General features: G+C 42.0%; 1 protein-coding gene across 1 annotated transcript in view; it reads right to left on the reverse strand.

Annotated features, from left to right (window-relative positions):
• The window catches only part of LOC125461533 (RIPOR family member 3), a gene marked incomplete at its 5' end in the record, with an annotated part of 210,306 nt that overhangs the window by 13,745 nt on the left and 175,941 nt on the right, over nucleotides 1-20,620 (reverse strand). Inside the window, 3 exons of the mRNA XM_048550443.2 lie at nucleotides 514-672; nucleotides 11,485-11,646; nucleotides 17,518-17,653. Of these exons, the coding sequence (XP_048406400.2) occupies nucleotides 514-672; nucleotides 11,485-11,646; nucleotides 17,518-17,653 (457 nt within the window). The remainder of the gene's footprint in view (nucleotides 1-513; nucleotides 673-11,484; nucleotides 11,647-17,517; nucleotides 17,654-20,620) is intronic.

Raw genomic sequence — 20,620 nt, forward strand, 5'->3', positions numbered from 1 at the left:
CCCTGAGGAGTCAATGTGGACTTGAAGGTCTGAATAACCTCACTCTATATGCTCCTTTATATTTAAATGGCAGTTTAGAAAGAAAACAGTTGAAGTATGTTCAAAAATTCTGTCCTGAATGTGTTGGCCTTTGGGATATTTTGAGTTTGATGAAATGCAATGGACTGAGCAGAAATACCTGTCAAAACTGGCACAGTTTGCACCTGGATCACCAATCTAAGAGACCAATTTAAAAGCATATGTAGGGATGGAATTGTATAAAAAGTATCAAAATATTAACATTGATTAAAATTAGATCAGGAATGCAGAACCAATTCACCAGAGCTTTGAGCTGTGATGGCTGTGGTATGTTTAAACTTAATCTCAATCCACTAAAATCTGTTTGACACGCAACAACATAACTAAAAGTCTCGTAGATCAAACACGAATGTATCAGATCATAAATTTTCTGCTAAATCGATGACCGCATACTCAAATTGCAATGCAAGCAAATAGCTTTTTGTTAACTCATACCTTCCTTTGCAAGTCTGGTCAGATGTGTCCCCAGCTGAGTAATATTGTACTTCTTCACATAGTTGACAAACTGGAAGATTGTCACTATTTCCTCTGAGACATTAGGACACAGTAGTAATTCGCAACAGCTGACAATCTGGTACAGAAGTGTTCTGAATACTTACAAAAACATGAAAATTGTAAACATTTAAAGATTCTAATCAGGCTGTTATTGAGATGAGTTCTTTTGACCAGGTAAGATCAGTTAAAAATGTATTTAGGATCAGCTGTGAAAAAGGATTCAACTGATAGCAATTTACTGGGCGAGTGGCATCCAACTGTAGGTGCTATTTGTTAGGTACATCCAGGAGGGTTTCCTGAAACACTATGTAATAGTCCAACTAGGGAAGGGGCTGTACTAGACCTGTACTGGGGAGTGAGCCTGGCCACTGATTGAAGTTTCAGTGGTGGGGAAGGATAGTTAGAATAGTATTAGGCAGGAATTGGAGAAATTAGTTTGAGGGCAACAGTTGAGGGTAAATCTACATCTGACATTTTGGAGTCATGAGGCTCTGGAAAATGCCTAATCAAGTCTTTGGGATTTATCTACCACATTATATTTTAACACCTCCAGCCACCGCCCCACTTCTGTTATATGAACGCCTTTCAAAACATCACTGTTTATTTCCCAAGTTCTCAAGCTTTCATTTATTTCTCCAGAGCAAATACTGATGCTAAATCTTCATTTAATATCCCCCCCATTTCCTATGAGGGTGAAAGGCAAGGATGGGAAGGTTTGACAACCTTGGATGATGAGACATATTGAAAGTTTAATGGAAAAAGAAAGCACAGTTTAGGAAACTGAAATGAGACAAGGCCCTTGAAGACTCAAGGAAGCAGGAAAGGAATCAGGAATTAGAAGAGCCTAAAGGCGCCATGATATGTTCTTGGCAAGTAGGATTGGTGGGGTGGGGGGAACAGTTTTTCTGACTAAAGGACTGTGACCAGTAAAGTTCCACAAGGATCAATGTTGGGACCTCTGTTGTTGTAATTTATATAAATGATTTGGGTGAAAGTGTAGGTGGGCTGATTAGAAAGTTTGCAGACAGCATGAAAATTGGTGGAATTGTGGATAGTAAGGAAGGTTGTCAAAGGATACAGCAGGATATAGATCAGTTGGAAAGTCAGGCAAAGAAATGTCAGATGGAATTTAATCGAAACTATACTGAGGTGAAGCATCTTTGGAAGGTCATCTGCAAGGGAAAAGTGTACAGTTAATGGCAGAACCCTTAGGAGCATTGATATACAAAGAGTTCTTAGAATCCAAGTCTACAGTTCCTGTAAGTGGCAACATAAGTAGATAAGGTGGTAAAGAAGGCATGCTACATGCTTGTTTTTATCAGTCAGATGTATAAATGTTGGTAAAAGTCATGTTGCAGCTGTATAAAACTAGTTAGGCCAACTGTAGTAGGGAGAGGCTGGACAAACTCAGATTGTTTTCATGTTGGACGCTAAGGGGTGATCTGATAGTATACCAAATTGAGAGGCATGGAATGGAGGGATAGTCAGAGTCTTTTTCCCAGGGTGGAAATGTCAAATACAAGGGCACATTGGTTGAAAGTGAGGGAGTACATTTAAAGGAGATGCTTGAGTAAAGTTTAATAAAAAAAAAGGTGGTAGGTGCCTTGAATGCACTGCTAGGTTTAAGAGGTATTTAGACAGCCACATGAACAGGCAGAGAATAGAGAGAAATGGACTATGTGCGGGCAGATGAGGTGAGTTTACAACGGCATCATGACATCACAGAAATGGTGGGCCAAAAGGCCTGTTGTTGTGCTATACTGTTCTGAGTTGTCTGAAGACAAGAGCCTGACTCTCTCTTTTAAAAATAATCTATGGTCTTTGATACTGGGCAATTTGTACAAGCATCTGCTTTGACAGGGTTCATGAGCTCAGCCACACATTGAAGGAAGACCATTTATAACCACAGGCAAGTATGATTTGTGTACAAGTAGAAGCTTTAAAGTACGTACAGAACTTGGATAGTTTATTTCCATTTCAAGTGACACAATTTAGTTATCCACACTAGACCAATCCACTATGACATATTGCTAACTTGAATTATAATGAGATAATGGGAACTGCAGATGATGGAGAGTCTGAGATAACAAAGCGTGGAGCTGGATGAACTCAAGCAGCATCTTAGGAGCACAAAAGTTGACGTTTCGGGCCTAGACCCTTCATCAGAAAAGGGGTATGGGGAGACGGTTCTGAAATAAATAGGGAGAGAGGGGAAGGCAGATCAAAGATGGATAGAGGAGAAGATAGGTGGAGAGGAGACAGACAAGCCAAAGGGGCGGGCATGGAGCCAGGAGAGGTGAGTGTAGGTGGGGAGGTAGGGAGGAGATAGGTCAGTCCGGGGAGGACGGACAGGTCAAGGGGGCAGGATGAGGTTAGAAGGTAGGAAATAGAGGTGCGGCTTGAGGTGGGAGGAGGGTATAGGTGAGAGGAAGAACAGGTTAGGGAGGCAGGGGACAAGCTAGGCTGGTTTTGGGATGCCGTGGGGAAGGGGAGATTTTTGAAGCTCGTGAAATCCACATTGATACCATTGGGATGCAGGCCCAGTAGAAAGCCTTCTTGGGGCCTGGGATGGGGTGCGGGAGGAGATGTGGGGGTAGTGTAGCACTTCCTGCGGTGGCAGGGTAAAGTGCCAAGTGCGCTGGGTTGGAGGGAAGTGTGGAACGGACAAGGGATTCACAGAGAGTGGTCCCTCCAGAAAGCAGACAAGGGTGGGGATGGAAAAATGTCTTTGGTGGTGGAGTCAGATTGTAGATGGCGGAAGTGTCGGAGGATGATGCATTGAATGCGGAGGTTGGTGGGGCGGTATGTTAGGAATGAGGGGGAATTCTCTTTTGGCAGTTATTGCAGGGACGGGGTGTGAGGGATGAGGTGCGGGAAATGCGGGAGACTTTCCACATCATGCAGATGTTCACCTGCACAGCTGCCAATGTGGTATACTACATCACTGTACCCGTTGTGGCCTTCTCTATATCAGGGAAACCAAGCGGAGTCTTGGGGACCGCTTTGCAGAACACCTACGCTCGGTTTGCAATAAACAACTGTGCTTCCCGGTCGCGAATCATTTCAACTCCCCCTCCCATTCATTAAATGACATGTCCATCTTGGGCCTCCTGCAGTGCTACGATAATGCCACCCGAAGGTTGCAGGAACAGCAACTCATATTCCGCTTGGGAACCCTGCAGCCCAACTATATCAATGTGTACTTCACAAGCTTCAAAATCTCCCCTTCCCCCACTGCATCCCAAAACCAGCCCAGCTCGTCCCCACCTCCCTAACTTGTTCTTCCTCTCTCCTATCCCTTACTCCCACCTCAAGTCGCACCTCCATTTCCTACCTTCTAACCTCATCCTGCCCACTTGACCTGTCCCCTCCCCACCTGCACTCACCTCTCCTGGCTCCATCCCTGCCCCTTTGACTTGTCTGACTCCTCTCCACCTATCTTCTCCTCTACCCATCTTTGATCCGCCTCCCTCCCCCCCTCCCTATTTATTTCAGAACGCTCTCCCCATCCCCTTTTCTGATGAAGGGTCTCGGCCCATAATGTCAGCTTTTGTGCTTCTAAGATGCTGCTCCACACTTTGTTATCTTGAATTATAACAATTTTCCTTTTAAGTTTAGTTTCTATCGAACGTGTGGCCTCAAAATTTTACTTAATGTTATTTGACTCTGGCATAAATCTGTCAAGTCAACAATCAACTTTAACAACTGCACAGTCTTACTAAATAGTATATTTTCTGCTTTGTAACATAATAGCTGTTTTTGTCTGTTGTCACTTTTGTAGTTTACTCCCACAGCCATCAGAAGGACACATTCTTTCATATTTCAACATACATTTTTGTTGAACCAAAGATAATGGCACATCACATTGTAAAATATGTAACTACTGTGCTTTCCCCCCACCATAAACTTTTGATGAAGAGAACTTCATAACATTCTAAGAATACATAACAAGTTAGTCATTGTTGAATGAGAAAAGGCAGGTTAATTTGTGCATGAGTCTCTTCAATGTGTACTGGCTTGCTTTTATATATTTTATCTTTGAATTTCTCAAATCCAAGATGAGCATTTGCTTTGTTTTCCCTAATACAGCTGAGTGACATAGTTAACTAAACCTTGGCTCTAATTTCTAACCATTTCTATGAATGTAATGCAATAATCTTCTATGCTATTTATTTTGTTACAAGAATTTTTAGTAGAACTGTGACAGAATTTTTCTTTAACTTTTCATGGATTTAGGATCAAAAATGAGCACACGTACTTCATAGCACAGGCTCGAGTTTTCATTCTTAGCATTTCTAAGCCACTAATAAATAAAGGCCCGGGAAAAAAATATAAAGATACTGAAAATTTTAAAATAAAGAATGTGCTGGCAATGGTCAGCAGGTGAGACAGCAGTTATCAAAAGAGAAACAGCTCACATTTTGGGTTAATGACTTGACGAAAGGTTAATTATATTTTCCTGTCTCCATATTTGCTGCTTGTTCTGAATATTTGCAGTCTTTTCTGCATCATTGCAATAAAGGGATACATATCAGATTTGTAAATGTCTCAAATGATTTATGGCATTGTAGATAGAATAGATAGGAATGGCGAAGCCATTAATAGTTGAACTGAGTTGGAGAACTGTAACAGGTAGATTCCAGCGCAATTTAAAGTTAAGCTCATCAGTCTTGATTTTAAAAAGAATAGATTAGTAAAATGTGAAATAGGGGTGCAAGAATGTCATGATGATGAATAAGAAATTGCTAAGAATACTGAAATGAAAAGTTCTCTCTGTGGACGTGTGTAGCATTCGTAACAATGTTGCAAATTCATAGCATACGTGGAAGTAAATAAATACTACCTGATAATTGGTATGAAGACATGTTTGTAGGCTGAAAAGGAATCAGTCCTGAATATTGGAGATATTTGACATTTACACAAAATAGGAAGCTAATAAAAGTGGAGGCGTAGCACTGTTAATTAAAGATGGCATTTGTATTTCTGAGATTACATTCGTTCAGGAGATCAGATGTAGAATCAGCTTGAGTGGAAATGAGGAATAGAAAGGGAAGGAAGTTACCAGTTGTGGTGTTCCACAGGAACCCGAATTAATCACAACATGGGACAAAATTCACAAGATGATATATTGAGTATTTATAATAAAAGGATGGCAATAATTGTGACTTCAATAAATCATAAGACATAAATTAATTTAATTTACAATATAAGTTCAAAAAATCAGATTGGCAGTAGTTAGCCTGGTTGAGTAGTTCATAAAATGCTTTTGAGAGTTTCTTTAAGCCACACATTTAGAAAGTCCAGAAAGCAGATGATACTGGACTTTGTATGGTGTGATGTGACAGAATTAATTACCTTAGAATAAAGGCACTCCTAGTTGCAGTGACCACACTATGATTATATTTTTTGTCCAGTTTGAAGGGAGAAGATTGGGTCCAAGTCTAGTTGCTTAAACATATGTGCGACAATATGGATATGAATGTTGAGTTAGCTGAAATGAACTGACATATTAAGCTAGGTGAAAAGTCAATGGGCACAGTGGCAGATATTTAAGGGATAATTCCTAATACTCAATGTATAATATTAATTTAAAGAAAATTTTTAAAGTGAAGACCTACAATCTAAGATTAATTACAGAAGTTAAGGAAAGTATTAGTCTTAAGTAAAATAAAAACTGTGAAAGTGAGTAGTAGGTCAGATGTTTAGTGAGAACATTTTTTTAAAAAAGAGATTGACTAAAAGATTAATTAGAAGGAAGAAATTAGCCTATGAGAGGAAGCTAGCTGGGAATATAAAACAGATAGCAAGTAATTCTACAAATGGGGAAGGAAAGAAGTCCAGTGAGTTTTTTGTCCTCTAGCGAGTTTTGAGAAGATTTGTAGCTCAGGTTGAGGTTCTGGATGTGAGTTTGCTTGCTGAGCTGGAAGGTTAGTTTTCAGACGTTTTGTCACCATTCTAGGTAACATCATCAGTGAGCCTCCGACGAAGCACTGGTATTATGTCCTGCTTTCTATTTATCTGTTTAGGTTTCCTTGGGTTGGTGATGTCATTTCCTGTTCTTTTTCTCAGAGGATGGTAGATTGATGGAGTTCCGGTTGGAATGCTATGCTTCGAGGAATTCTCGTGCGTGTCTCTGTTTGGCTTGTCGTAGGATGTTGGGACCCACCAACACACTAAAACAGCAGCTAATGAACTTAAAAGACCCTATACAGACAAGCAAAACGAACGTCATCTACAAAATACCTTGCAAGAACTGTGACAAACACTACATTGGACAAACAGGCAGAAAGCTAGCCACCAGGATACATGAACAACAACTAGCCACAAAACGACATGACCCACTGTCACTAGTATCCTTACGTACAGATGAGGAAGGACACCAGTTTGATTGGGATAACACATCCATCCTAGGACAAGCCAAACAGAGACACGCACGAGAATTCCTAAAAGCATGGCATTCCAACCGGAACTCCATCAACAAACACATTGGCTCCAAATCAATGTGTTTGTTGATGGAGTTCCGGTTGGAATGCCATGCTTTTAGGAATTCTCGTGCGTGTCTCTGTTTGGCTTGTCCTAGGATGGATGTGTTATCCCAATCAAACTGGTGTCCTTCCTCATCTGTACGTAAGGATACTAGTGACAGTGGGTCATGTCGTTTTGTGGCTAGTTGATGTTCATGTATCCTGGTGGCTAGCTTTCTGCCTGTTTGTCCAATGTAGTGTTTGTCACAGTTCTTGCAAGGTATTTTGTAGATGACGTTCGTTTTGCTTGTCTGTATAGGGTCTTTTAAGTTCATTAGCTGCTGTTTTAGTGTGTTGGTGGGTCCCAACATCCTACGACAAGCCAAACAGAGACACGCACGAGAATTCCTCGAAGCATAGCATTCCAACCGGAACTCCATCAATCTACCATCCTCTGAGAAAAAGAACAGGAAATGACATCACCAACCCAAGGAAACCTAAACAGATAAATAGAAAGCAGGACATAACACCAGCGCTTCATCGGAGGCTCACTGATGTTACCTAGAATGGTGACGAAATGCCTGAAAACTAATCTTCCAGCTCAGCGAGCAAATTCACATCCATTTTTGGTCCTCTATTCGAGCATGGCGTGTCAATTGTCTATCGGAAGGAAATGGCAGTTTTGTCTGTCTTCTTAATATAGAGTACAAAATACTTTCCAGTAATAGCCATAAATCATTAGGTGAAAGGGAGAAGTAATTCCAGTAGATTTCTAATCCTAAAAGAAGTGAGACTACGCAAACTGGTAGAGCTACACACTGACAATTCTCCAGGTCCAGCTTGACTTCATCCTTGGGCTCTATAAAAGGTGAATCAGCTGGAATTCATTTTTCAAAATTCACAAATGTTCAATCAGATTCAAAAGTTACAAATTTAACCCCTCTATTCAAGAAGGGTGGGAGACAGGAAATGGCAAATTATAGGCCTGTTAGCTTTGTGCCTGTGATGGGGAAGTAGAGATTATAGCTTTGCATTTTTTTTAAAAGAAACATTCAAGGTAATTGGAAAGAGTCAGCATGGTTTTGTCAAAAGGAAATCATGCCCAACCTATTTATTGGAGATGGTTGAAGGAATAATGTGCTTTAGATAAAGGAAACCTATAGATCCACTGTACTTGGATTTACATAAGTCTTTTGATAAGGTACCACATTAAAGATTGAAAAATAAAAGCTCGTGATAATCGGAGTAATATATGTGCATGGATAGGAGATTGGCTGGCTGACCGAAAACAGTGTGTGCCTGAATAGGTATTTGTTTGAATGGCAGAATATTATCAATAGAGTGCCATACTCATTTATGTTGGGATCTCAGGATTTTTACAATTTACTTGAAAGACTTGTTTAAGGAGAGTGAAGTTGTGGTGGTTAAGCTTGAAGAGATCACAAAGACAGGTCGGAAAATATGTTGTGAAGAAGACACCTGGAAGTTGCAGACACCTACGAATAGGTTGAGTGAGTGGACTGAAATGTAGAAGATAGTGTGATGTGAGAAGATGAGTCCTCCACTTTGGCAAGAACAATAACAAAACAGATTATTACTTAAATGGAGAATGGCTGCAGAATTCTGAGGTGCAGAGAGATTTAGGTGTTCCAGTGCATGAGTCACAAAAGATTAGTATGCAGGTACAACAATAATCAAGGTGGCTTGCGGGATGTTATCTTTTTTATTCGAGAGGAATTGAACATAAAAGTGAGGAGGTTGTGCTTCAGTTATATAGGGTGTCGGTGAGACCACCTATCAAATACTTATACAGTTTTCATCTTTTTATTTAAGGAAGGACGTAATCGCATTGAAGGCAGCTTGGAGGTTTACTAGATTGGTATTTTGAAGTGATTAGATTAATTTATGAGGATAAATTGGACAAGCTGGGCTTATTTTTACAGGAGTTTAGAAGAGTGAGCAGTGACTTGATTGAAATTCCCATTTTTTTTCAAAAGCGAACTGAAGGAGGTTTTTTAAACATCAATTTGCTTTTGATTTTGTTCTTCTGTGAGAATTATGAATTATTCTTTGTTAAATCGACTGACTCAATCAAGGGCCTGATTAGGGGAAGTGATATATGATTGGGTCTATTAGTTGCATGAACTGGATAAATTCCACAAACTTTAAATTTGAAACTTATGTAATTCCCATAGGCCACCTCTCACCAAACTGCTATTAATAAATTTAAGCAAGTTTTAAAAGATATATCCTGATGTAATTACATGCTAAAATTAATTTAAGGTAATTATTAGCACAATCGTCATACTATCTTGGGTTGTACTAACTGTTGCATAATGGATATTTTTATATTTCTAAATGGGACAAAGTGGCACTGGAATATCACTGGACTAGTAACCAAGAACATCGGGCTAATATCCTGAGGTCAAGGATTTGAATCTTATCATGATGGAGAAATTTGAATTCACTTTTTAAAAAAACACTGAAATAAAAATCTAACCCAACGAGAACTCTTAACTGCTGTCAATTGTCATGAAGACCCATCTAGTTCATGAGTCTCCTTTTAGCAAAGGATATCCTGTGACTCCAGACCCACAACACTATAATTGACTTTTAACCACCCCTGGCCAACAGGGGTGGGTAATAAATCCCATGAACAAATTTTAAGAAATGTGACTCCAGGCAATACTGTAAAAACAACTACAAGCATAGCTTCAGGGATAGTAGGAACTGCAGACGCTGGAGAATCTGAGATAACAAGGTGTAGAGCTGGATGAACACAGCAGGCCAAGCAGCAACATAGGAGTAGGAAAGCTGACGTTTCGGGCCTAGACCCCCCTCCAGAAATGGAGGAGGGGGAAGGAGGTTCTGAAATAAATAGGGAGAGAGGGGGAGGCGGATAGAAGATGGATAGAGGAGAAGATAGGTAGAGAGGAGACAGACTGGACAAAGAGGCAGGGATGGAGCCAGTAAAGGTGAGTGGACGTAGGGAGGGGATAGGTCAATCGAGGGAGGACAGACAGGTCAAGGGGTGGGATGAGGTTAGTAGGTTGGAGACGGGGGTGGGACTTGAGTTGGGAGGAAGGGAGAGGTGGAAGGACAGGTTAGGGAGGCGGGGACGAGCTGGGCTGGTTTTGGGATGCGGTGGGGGTGGGGGGGGGGGGAGGGGAGATTTTGAAGCTTGGGAAGTCCACATTGATACCATTGGGCTGCAGGGTTCCCAAGCAGAATATGAGTTGCTGTACCTGCAACCTTCGGGTGGCATCATGTGGCACTGCAGGAGGCCCAGAATGGACATGTCTTCTGCGGAATGGGAGGGGTCATTGAAATGGGTCGCGACTGGGAGGTGCAGTTGCTTAGTGCAAACCGAGTGTAGGTGTTCTGCAATCAGTCCCCAAGCGTCCGCTTGATTTCCCCAATGGAGAGGAGGCCACATGGGAACAGCGGCTGCAGTATACCACATCAGCAAATGCGCTGATGAACATTTGCTTGATGTGGAAAGTCATCTTGGGGCCTGGGATGGGGTGAGGGGGGAGGTGTAGGGGCCGGTGTAGCACTTCCTGCGGTTTCAGGGAAAAGTGCCGGGTGTAGTGCGTCTGGAGGGGAGTATGGGGCAGACAAGGGAGTTGGAGAGAGTAGTCCCTCCGGAAGGCAGATAAGGGTGGGGAGGGAGAAATGTCTTTGGTGGTGGGGTCAGAGGATGATGCATTGGATCCGGAGGTTGGCGGGTTCGTGCATGTGAACGAGGGGGATTCTGTTTTGGTTTTTATTGCGGGCAGTAGGTGTGACGGATGAGTTGTGGGAAATATGGGTGAAATGGTCAAGGGTGTTCTCGACTACTGAGAAGGGAAAGTCGCGGTCCTTTAAAAACAAGGACATCTGAGATGTACGAGAGTGGAATGCCTCATCCTGGGAGCAGATGCGGCGGAGGCCAAGGAATTGGGAATATGGGATGGCATTTTTGCTGGAAGGTGGGTGGGAGGAGGTGTATTCATAACTGTGGACTTCACAAGCTTCAAAATCTCCCCACCACATCCCCCCCCCCCCCCCCCACCACATCCCAAAACCAGCCCAGCTCGTCCCCGCCTCCCTAACCAGTCCTTCCACCTATCCCAAACTCCCACCTCAAGTCTCACCCCCATCTCCTACCTAATAACCTTATCCTGCCCCCTTGACTTGTCCATCCTCCCTACCTCCCCACCTATGCTCGCCTTTATTGGCTCCATCCCCGCGTCTTTGACCGGTATGTCTCCTCTCCACCTATCTTCTCCTCTATCCACCTTTGATCCGCCTCCCCGTCCCGCCCTATTTATTTCAGAACCTCCTTCCCCTCTATTTCTGAAGAAGGGTCTTGGCCTGAAACGTCAGCTTTCCGGCTCCGTTGATGCTGCTTGGCCTGCTGTGTTCATCCAGCTCTACACCTTGTTATCTTACAAGCGTAGCTTACCTCTTTCTGTCTGTCCTGGGTGCCTTGCAGCCACTTTCTGTGTGTAACAACTTCTTAGTTGTGCCAGGAATCTCTCAGCTGATGAGTATAGTGCACTGTCTATCCCTGTGCATTTACTCCAGAATGACTGGACAGATTTCCCCATCTTTGATTTTGGAATAACTGAAAGTAAAAATGATAAAATGCGCTTATATTAAAGAAGTTCTGAGAAAAATTTTAAATACTGCTATCGTCTTATTGTACTGTAGTAGTTATTGGATCACAATGAAAGAGTCTTGCTTTGAAAAAAATTCATACTGCATCAACATCTTCCTTAGAATACAATGTCTCACGGGAATTTCCACTCTTATTATGGACTTAATACAGTAAAGTCCTATTTTCTGGAATGTTTCCCAGATTAAAGCTACCACATACTATTTCTACATGCACACATTATTTAAAGAATTACATTGTCAATTATTCTAAGTTAATCAAATAGGCTGTATTTATAAATATGCAAAATGAAAGTTCTATGGATTGTTACTGAAGAGAGAGCAAAGTTGAACAATGAGCTCCTAGAATCCATTTGTCATGTGCTTGAACCTATTTGAAAATCTTTGTCAAGTGCAGTTTACTGAATTGGTCTTCATTTTCTTTTAGTTATTGAAGTATTTCAAGTTCAGTTAGTGTTGAAGTGATCAAGATCAATTATGGATGAGTCATCAAGCAACAGGGCTTTTAAAGGGAGTGAAAAATCAGTGGTGTTTTTTTTTGAAGGAAACATATATAGCATCAAGACAACAACATATTTTCACAAGGCCACATTCAATGTTAGTAGGTGTGACAGTACTATGACTTAAGGGGTGTATTTTGTCCTTTTTTATATAATAAAAGGGTTGAGATAGATGATGTGCAGTCTGTTCCAAAGCCAATAAAGTAAACAGCTTGTGAGGCCTTGAGTTTATTTTTAAAGTTGTAACAATAGAAGCAACCTGAATGTTTAAGTTCAAGCTCCCACAGAACTAGGGTTTTTCTTTTAGTTTTAGCCTTCAGGAGTAGTTGTTGGAGTCTTGAAGCTGGATGTGGAAGTTCCTATTTCTGTGATGTCTAAAAGCTAGGGTCTCTTCCTGCTGTTAGAATTGCATGTGAGACAATGTATTTTACTAAAATTGTCTTTGTCAAGGGTGTGTTTATGGAATGTTAGTATATTGGAACAGTTAGTTTATATATAAAATTTTGTTAAGCATTTCAATAGGTTTATAGTTAAGCCTATTTTATTTTTTATTTTGTCTGTATTTTAATTAGAGTGTATGAATAAATAGTGTTTGATTCAAGCCTGGTAATTTGACCAATCAAATTGCATCCATAACACAATGCCTTACCCTGAGAATTGATCCTAACTTTCTTATTTTAAAGCTATCGCCTTAATATATTTTGAGGGAGTGGGGTTGGACTGGTCCATAACGTAGGCAACAGATATCAAACTTGATACTTCATGCACCATTCTAGATTTATGGAGTTTAGCATTCCTCAGTTATTGAAAGCACATGACTTGCTTTCATTGTTGTCATGGCGTTCTGGTGCCACTTGGCTACAGTGACAATAATAAGATTCATCATTTGCGGTTTTGTGTTAAACCTCAGGCATTTGTAATTGTAAATGTTCTTGTAATGTATCACATTTTCAAACCCTTTTATAGAAAAAAAATCTAAAGATTGCAAGTATTGCTGCCCTGATATGCAGTAGCACAAACAGTCCCCACAAAATCTCAGCTGAGATTTGTCACCAAAGGTCAACAAAGAGCCACATGCCAAGGATTTCCTCATAGGTAATGATAATAGGGCAATTTGAGAGTCATCCTGGACTGCTGTCCATCTGCATAAGGTGCCCCACAAAAACTAACATTCTGGTGTTGACCCAGAAAGCCAACCAAACCCCAACAAAAATAATGCAGTTTGGTAGGGGGAGGGGAGACAGTGTTAGTATAACAGGGACACAGCATACTTCAGTAAATGAACCAAGACAAAGGAGGTTCAGCCTTGTTGAGTTTCAAGGGAGTAAACTAATACTGGAAAGCCTCCAATGCTCAGAGTTACAGGTAAGACAGATGAGTTAACAGCATGGATGCATTGCAAATTCACATGTCAATGTTGCCATCAAAAACACGTGGCTGAGGGAGAACTAGATTGGCAATTCAATGATCTGAGGTATGAATGTTCAGGAGGACAAGGAAGGGTGTAAACAAAAAAGAGGCTTTGTTGTATAATTAATTAAGGAGCCAGTTACTGTGGTAAGGAGTGACAGCATCTTGCAGGGGTCTTCAAATGAGGGTTAGAGAGTAGAGTTAGAATAAAAGGGGTGTAGTCACTTTGCTGGAAGTGTATTGTGGATTCCCAAACAGCCAGCAGACTTTAAAGGAACAGACATGTAGACAAATCACTGAAGTGTTAAAAAACACTAATACAGTAATTATATTGCGGGTTTCAACTTTTAATTGGGATAATCATTCTGTAAAAGGTTTTGAGCGGACTGAAATCTATTCAAGAGATTTTTATGTTAACATGTTGAAGATCCAACAACGAACAGTGCTGTGCTGGACCTAATTCTGTTGAATAAACTGTCAGATGTTCAAGATGGCATAGGAAGAGTATTTTAGCGCTAGCACCCACAACTCGATATGTTTTAACAAAAACAAAGTTGTTGGAGAAGCTTTGCAGGTCTGGTAGCATCTGTGAGGGAGAAAACAGTTAACATTTCAGGTCCCCAGTTCTGAGGAAGGGTCACTGGACCCGAAACGTTTACTGTTTTTTTTCTTTCTCAGACGCTGCCTGACCTACTGGGCTTTTCCAACAACTTTGTTTTTGCTCCTGATTCACAGCATCCACAATTCTTTCAGTTTTTATTTAGTACCATACACTTTTAAATGTGTTATGGAACAGGGAAAAAAATGGTTTGCAAAACAGAGTTTTGGATTGGGAGAAGGCAGATTTTATTAAATCACTCACTTGCTAGGATCTAGTCAGACCAGATTGGGAACAATTATCTCTCGGTAAATCTGTAACAGAACAATGAAGGGTGAGGTGGGAGCGTTGGAATCAGCTTGAGTGCAGAGCCAACATGTGTCCTTCAGGGTGAACTGGAGGAGAATCAAGCACAGAGAATTCTGGACATCTAGGCATATTCAGTTATGAATAAGTAGGAAAAGGGAGATTTTTAACACATGCAAAGGGAGCAAATCAATGTTGGCCCTGGTGGAGTACAGAAAGTGCAGGGGGAAACTGAAGAGAGCAATTCGGACAGCAAAGAGGGAGGCATGAAAAAATGTACTGGCAGGTTGAATCCCAAAATATTCTATGAATGCATCAAGGATGATGAGGAGAATAACCAGGGAAAGGGTAGGTCACGGGGGACCAAAGGATCAACATAAAGCATGGAGTCAAAGGACATTGGTACGGTGTTAAACAGAGACTTCACTTTTGCCTGCACTTTGGAGAAGAAAGAGGTAAATACAGATTTTAGGAAGTGGGACAGAAATTCTTCAGTTGTTTGATGTAGAATGTGAAGAGGTTTTGGCAGGCTTAGAAGTGGACAAAGTGGAGTTGTACAGTAAAAGACAAAGGAGAGAATTACGGGGGCTTTGACACAAACCTTTAATTCCTCTCTGGCCACAGGAGTTGCCAGAGGACTGCAGGACATCTAATGTGATTCCACTTTGCAAGAAGGGCTTTAAAGATAAATCAGGAAATTACAGAACATTGGCACTTTTACAAGTGGATGAGAAATTTGAAGAAAATTTTGAAGGAGAGAATTAATCTCCATTTGGAGATGCAAAGTTTGATCAGGGAGAAGTCAGTATGACAACCTCCTTCTGAGAAAGTCAATCAAATTCAATTTGAATTTTTTCAAGGATGGTGATCTGGTGTGTAAATGAAGATAGTGCAGTTGATGCAGCTTGCATGGATTTTAGCAAGGCCTTGACAAGCTCCTACATGGGAATCCTGAAAAAGAAGATAAAAGCAAATGGGAACCAGGGTACCTTAGCAAGATGAATCCTTCGATGGTTTTGTGAAAGGAAACGGAGGGTAGTGGTAGAAGGTTGTTTGTGGGATTAGAGGCCAGAGTCCAGTGGTGAATTGGAAGGATCAGAACTTGGTCTCTTGATTGTTCATGATATATATAAATGATATAGATGAGTATGCTGGGGGTTGATGAGAGAGTTTATGCATGACAAGTAAGATTGGTCATGTGATTGTGAGGAAGAAGGTCTTATGTTGCAGAATAATATAGATGAATTGGTCAGAAGGGCTGATCAGTGGCAGATGAAATTTAACCCTGATAAATATGAAGTGATGCACTGTAGAAGAAGTAACAAAAAAAGGGAGCACTTGATTCAATGAATGGCAGTACACTAGGAAGCTCAGAGGAACAGGGTGGTTTGATGACAAATCCCTAAAGGTGATGAGACAGGTTAATATGGTAGTTAAGATGACAGATGGTACACATCTTTATCAGTAGTGGCATAGATTATAACAGCAGTGAGGTCACGTTTGTGCTGTGCAAAACTTTGACTAGGCTTACTCCAGCTGGAGTACTGTGTATACTTCTGGTCATCAGTGATCAGGAAGACAGTAATTGTACTTAAGGGACAGCAAAGGAGGCTGACCAGGATGTTGGCTTGGATGGAGCAGTTTAGTTCAGGAGAGGCTGCAAGAGCTCAGATATAGCAAGAACTGCTTATGCTGGAGTCTGAGATAACACAGCATGAAGCTGGAGGATCAGACCAGGCCAGGCAGCATCAGAGGAGCAGGAAAGCTGACATTTCGGGTCGGGACTCTTGGGTTGTTTTGTTTAGAGCAAAGAAACCTGAGAAGGGACCCGAGTGAGGTGTGTAAGATCGAGATGGCACTGACGGGGTGGAAAGGAAGCAGCTGTTCTCCTTAGTGGAGGTTCAGTGTGTCGGGGCATAATTTTAAGGTGAAAGATTTCGAGGGAATTTGAGGATTTCTTTATCACCCAGATTGTGGTGGGAATCCGGAATACACTGCCCGTGACAGTAGTTTAGGTAGGTAACTTCACAACTTTAAAAGATACTTGGATTAGTACTTGAAAATGTGTCATAACATCCAAAGCTATGCGAAAAGTACTGGAGAGTCAGACCATTGAGGATTTATAGTTTTTGTCAGTGCCGGCCTGAAGGGCTGAATGGTGTCTTCTGTACCCCATGATACTGAAGATTTGCACTTATATACTGCATTAAATCTAAGAAGATTGATAGAATATTTTCAGCAATTAATTCACTTTTAGAAGTATCACTTGTAATTTTTACAACAATCAATTTTTACTTTTTTAAAACGAATACAATACCGATAACTCAAAATATGCTTTTGAGATCTAACTTCAGTATCTCAGAATTATATTGCCATTTGCTTAACAGCAATTCAGGAGTAAAACAATGCAAACTGCTCAAGTGCAAGATACTTTTAAAATTATTTCATCATGATATTGCCCCATCTAATGAGGACACACATTGTGCTGGAAGAGACAAATTGTATAACCGAAGCTAAGCCAGGTGAGGCAAATGGATTGATGTGAAATTTCTACATTTTAAAACAAAACTAATCATTTAGGGAATTTAAAGTGACCAACTACAGTGTAACTCATAAAAAGGTAAATATTTTATAAAGACATTTAAAGGAAATAATGTTGTACAGTAATGCACAAGCTAATGTGAACATCCACAAAAAACACTAAACAACTGTACTTAATGTTCAAAAGTAAACATTTTCTAACATTAAAAGCAATTATAAAATTGTCTAGAGGGTTGGCTCTACAAATTTAAAAATAGAAAGTCTTTGGTCTGCAATTCTAGTGAAACCATGTAGCCCTGATATTTTATGTCATCTAATGTATTACTCTGTTATTTCAAACAATCTGGAATCTAAACCATTGGTGAGTATGTTTTTTCATGATATAAATCTTTCTAAACAATTTTTGAATAATGTTCCAAGATAAGTCTCTGTGAACTGTCCATAATTGTGTTCATTTTAAACAAACCTTCTTCCACAGATTTAATATTGCCTGACTTCTTAGAACAAATGACAGCCAGAGTTTCCAATACCAGGATCTGTCGAGAGAGTTCCTCTAATATGTAGCTCTGAAGGACAGGTACACAGCCAGTCGATGTAAATCTCTGAAACACAAACCAAGTTATTTGTGTGGGGTTCTAAAAGCAGGCTAGCATGGTAAGTGCTTTAAAAATTAGACATTGAATATCATGCACCTTTAGTATGTTTAATCTTAACAGAAAAATGTTTTGTACATAAAACTAACGTCTCACATTTTGATCCTGTAAAACAAGGAATTAAGTTATGCAGATTAGGGAACTGAAATTTCAAGTTTGTTGTAAACTGATTTGTCTAAGTGTGATCACAGAAGTGAATCAGTTAACATAACCATCCCAAAAACCCCTATGAAGAGCAACCCATGATGAAAATGAAAACAAAGTACTGGAGAAGCTGGATGCTGCCAGACCTGCTGAGTTGGTTTCAGACCTCTAGCACCTGCTGTGCCTTGCTTTTATTTAACAGAAGTCTGGGCCCTTTCACATTCCAAAAGTACGAACAACAAAGTTTACACAAGATGCTAAAGTTACAAAATCTGATCTAGTGCGTGGCCAGAGATAGTAATGATGTAGTAAATAAAGGTATAGAATTTATAGTTGAGAATGAAGAAATGATTTCAAATGTTCAATGAGAGGTTAGAAATGGGGCAAACAATAACAGACCCAGTGGTGGAGAACTAAAATTAAGGACACAAGAAAAGGAGCAGGAGTAGACCATTCAGTCTCTCAAGTCTGTCCTAGTATTCAACAAACTCATGTCTGATCTGCCCCAGGTCTGACCACCTCTTTGAAGCCAGCTCAATAGAGTTCATTGATATTTCAGAACTCTATCTATCTATCCCTTTGTTTAAATCCTTCTAGTGATCTTGCCTTCAAAACTGTCTGATACAGAGAATTCTGGTCTTTCACTACTCTCTGGGACAAGACATTGCTTGACATCTCAGCTTTAAACGTGTGCACCTTTACTTTGTAAGTATGTCCCCTCGCTCAAGATTCTGCCACTAGTGGAAACATGATCTCAACTCCTACCCTGTCAAGCCTGCTCAGATTGTTGTATGTTTCAATAAGATCACCTCTCATTCTTCTAAACTCTAATCAATAAAGAGCTATCAGAGATAATGGGAACTGCAGATGCCGGAGAATTCCAAGATAATAAAATGTGAGACTGGATGAACACAGCAGGCCAAGCAGCATCTCAGGAGCACAAAAGCTGACGTTTCGGGCCTAGACCCTTCATCAGAGAGGGGGATGGGGTGAGGGAACTGGAATAAATAGGGAGAGAGGGGGAGGCGGACCGAAGATGGAGAGTAAAGAAGATAGGTGGAGAGAGTATACGTGGGGAGGTAGGGAGGGGATAGGTCAGTCCAGGGAAGACGGACAGGTCAAGGAGGTGGGATGAGGTTAGTAGGTAGCTGGGGGTACGGCTTGGGGTGGGAGGAAGGGATGGGTGAGAGGAAGAACCGGTTAGGGAGGCAGAGACAGGTTGGACTGGTTTTGGGATGCAGTGGGTGGGGGGGAAAGAGCTGGGCTGGTTGTGTGGTGCAGTGGGGGGAGGAGACGAACTGGGCTGGTTTAGGGATGCAGTAGGGGAAGGGGAGATTTTGAAACTGGTGAAGTCCACACTGATACCAAATGGCTGCAGGGTTCCCAGGCGGAATATGAGTTGCTGTTCCTGCAACCTTCGGGTGGCAAAGTTGACTGTATCGGCGCCGCCTCTTGCTCCCCAGAGGAGCTCGAACAGTTCATCCACTTCACCAACACCTTCCACCCCAACCTTCAGTTCACCTGGGCCATCTCCAGCACATCCCTCACCTTCCTGGACCCCTCAGTCTCCATCTCAGGCAACCAGCTTGTAACTGATGTCCATTTCAAGCCCACCGACTCCCACAGCTACCTAGAATACACCTCCTCCCACCCACCCTCCTGCAAAAATTCCATCCCCTATTCCCAATTCCTCCGCCTCCGCCGCATCTGCTCCCACGATGAGACATTCCACTCCCGCACATTCCAGATGTCCAAGTTCTTTAAGGACTGCAACTTTCCCCCCACAGTGATCGAGAACGCCCTTGACTGCGTCTCCCATATTTCCCGCAACACATCCCTCACACCCTGCCCCCGCCACAACCGCCCTAAGAGGATCCCCCTCGTTCTCACACACCACCCTACCAACCTCCGGATACAACGCATCATCCTCCGACACTTCCGCCATTTACAATCCGACCCCACCACCCAAGACATTTTTCCATCCCCTCCCCTGTCTGCTTTCCGGAGAGACCACTCTCTCCGTGACTCCCTTGCTCGCTCCACACTGCCCTCCAACCCCACCACACCCGGCACCTTCCCCTGCAACCGCAGGAAATGCTATACTTGTCCCCACACCTCCTCCCTCACCCCTATCCCAGGCCCCAAGATGACATTCCACATTAAGCAGAGGTTCACCTGCACATCTGCCAATGTGGTATACTGCATCCACTGTACCCGGTGCGGCTTCCTCTACATTGGGGAAACCAAGTGGAGGCTTGGGGACCGCTTTGCAGAACACCTCCGCTCAGTTCGCAACAAACAACTGCACCTCCCAGTCGCAAACCATTTCCACTCCCCCTCCCATTCTCTAGATGACATGTCCATCATGGGCCTCCTGCAGTGCCACAATGATGCCACCCGAAGGTTGCAGGAACAGCAACTCATATTCCGCCTGGGAACCCTGCAGCCATATGGTATCAATGTGGACTTCACCAGTTTCAAAATCTCCCCTTCCCCTACTGCATCCCAAAACCAGCCCAGTTCGTCCCCTCCCCCCCACTGCACCACACAACCAGCCCAGCTCTTCCCCACCCACCCACTGCATCCCAAAACCAGTCCAACCTGTCTCTGCCTCCCTAACCGGTTCTTCCTCTCACCCATCCCTTCCTCCCACCCCAAGCCGCACCCCCAGCTACCTACTAACGTCATCCCACCTCCTTGACCTGTCCGTCTTCCCTGGACTGACCTATCCCCTCCCTACCTCGTCACCTATACTCTCTCCACCTATCTTCT

The sequence above is a fragment of the Stegostoma tigrinum genome, chromosome 19 (assembly GCF_030684315.1).
Source record: "Stegostoma tigrinum isolate sSteTig4 chromosome 19, sSteTig4.hap1, whole genome shotgun sequence".
Taxonomy (NCBI): Eukaryota; Metazoa; Chordata; class Chondrichthyes; order Orectolobiformes; family Stegostomatidae; genus Stegostoma; species Stegostoma tigrinum.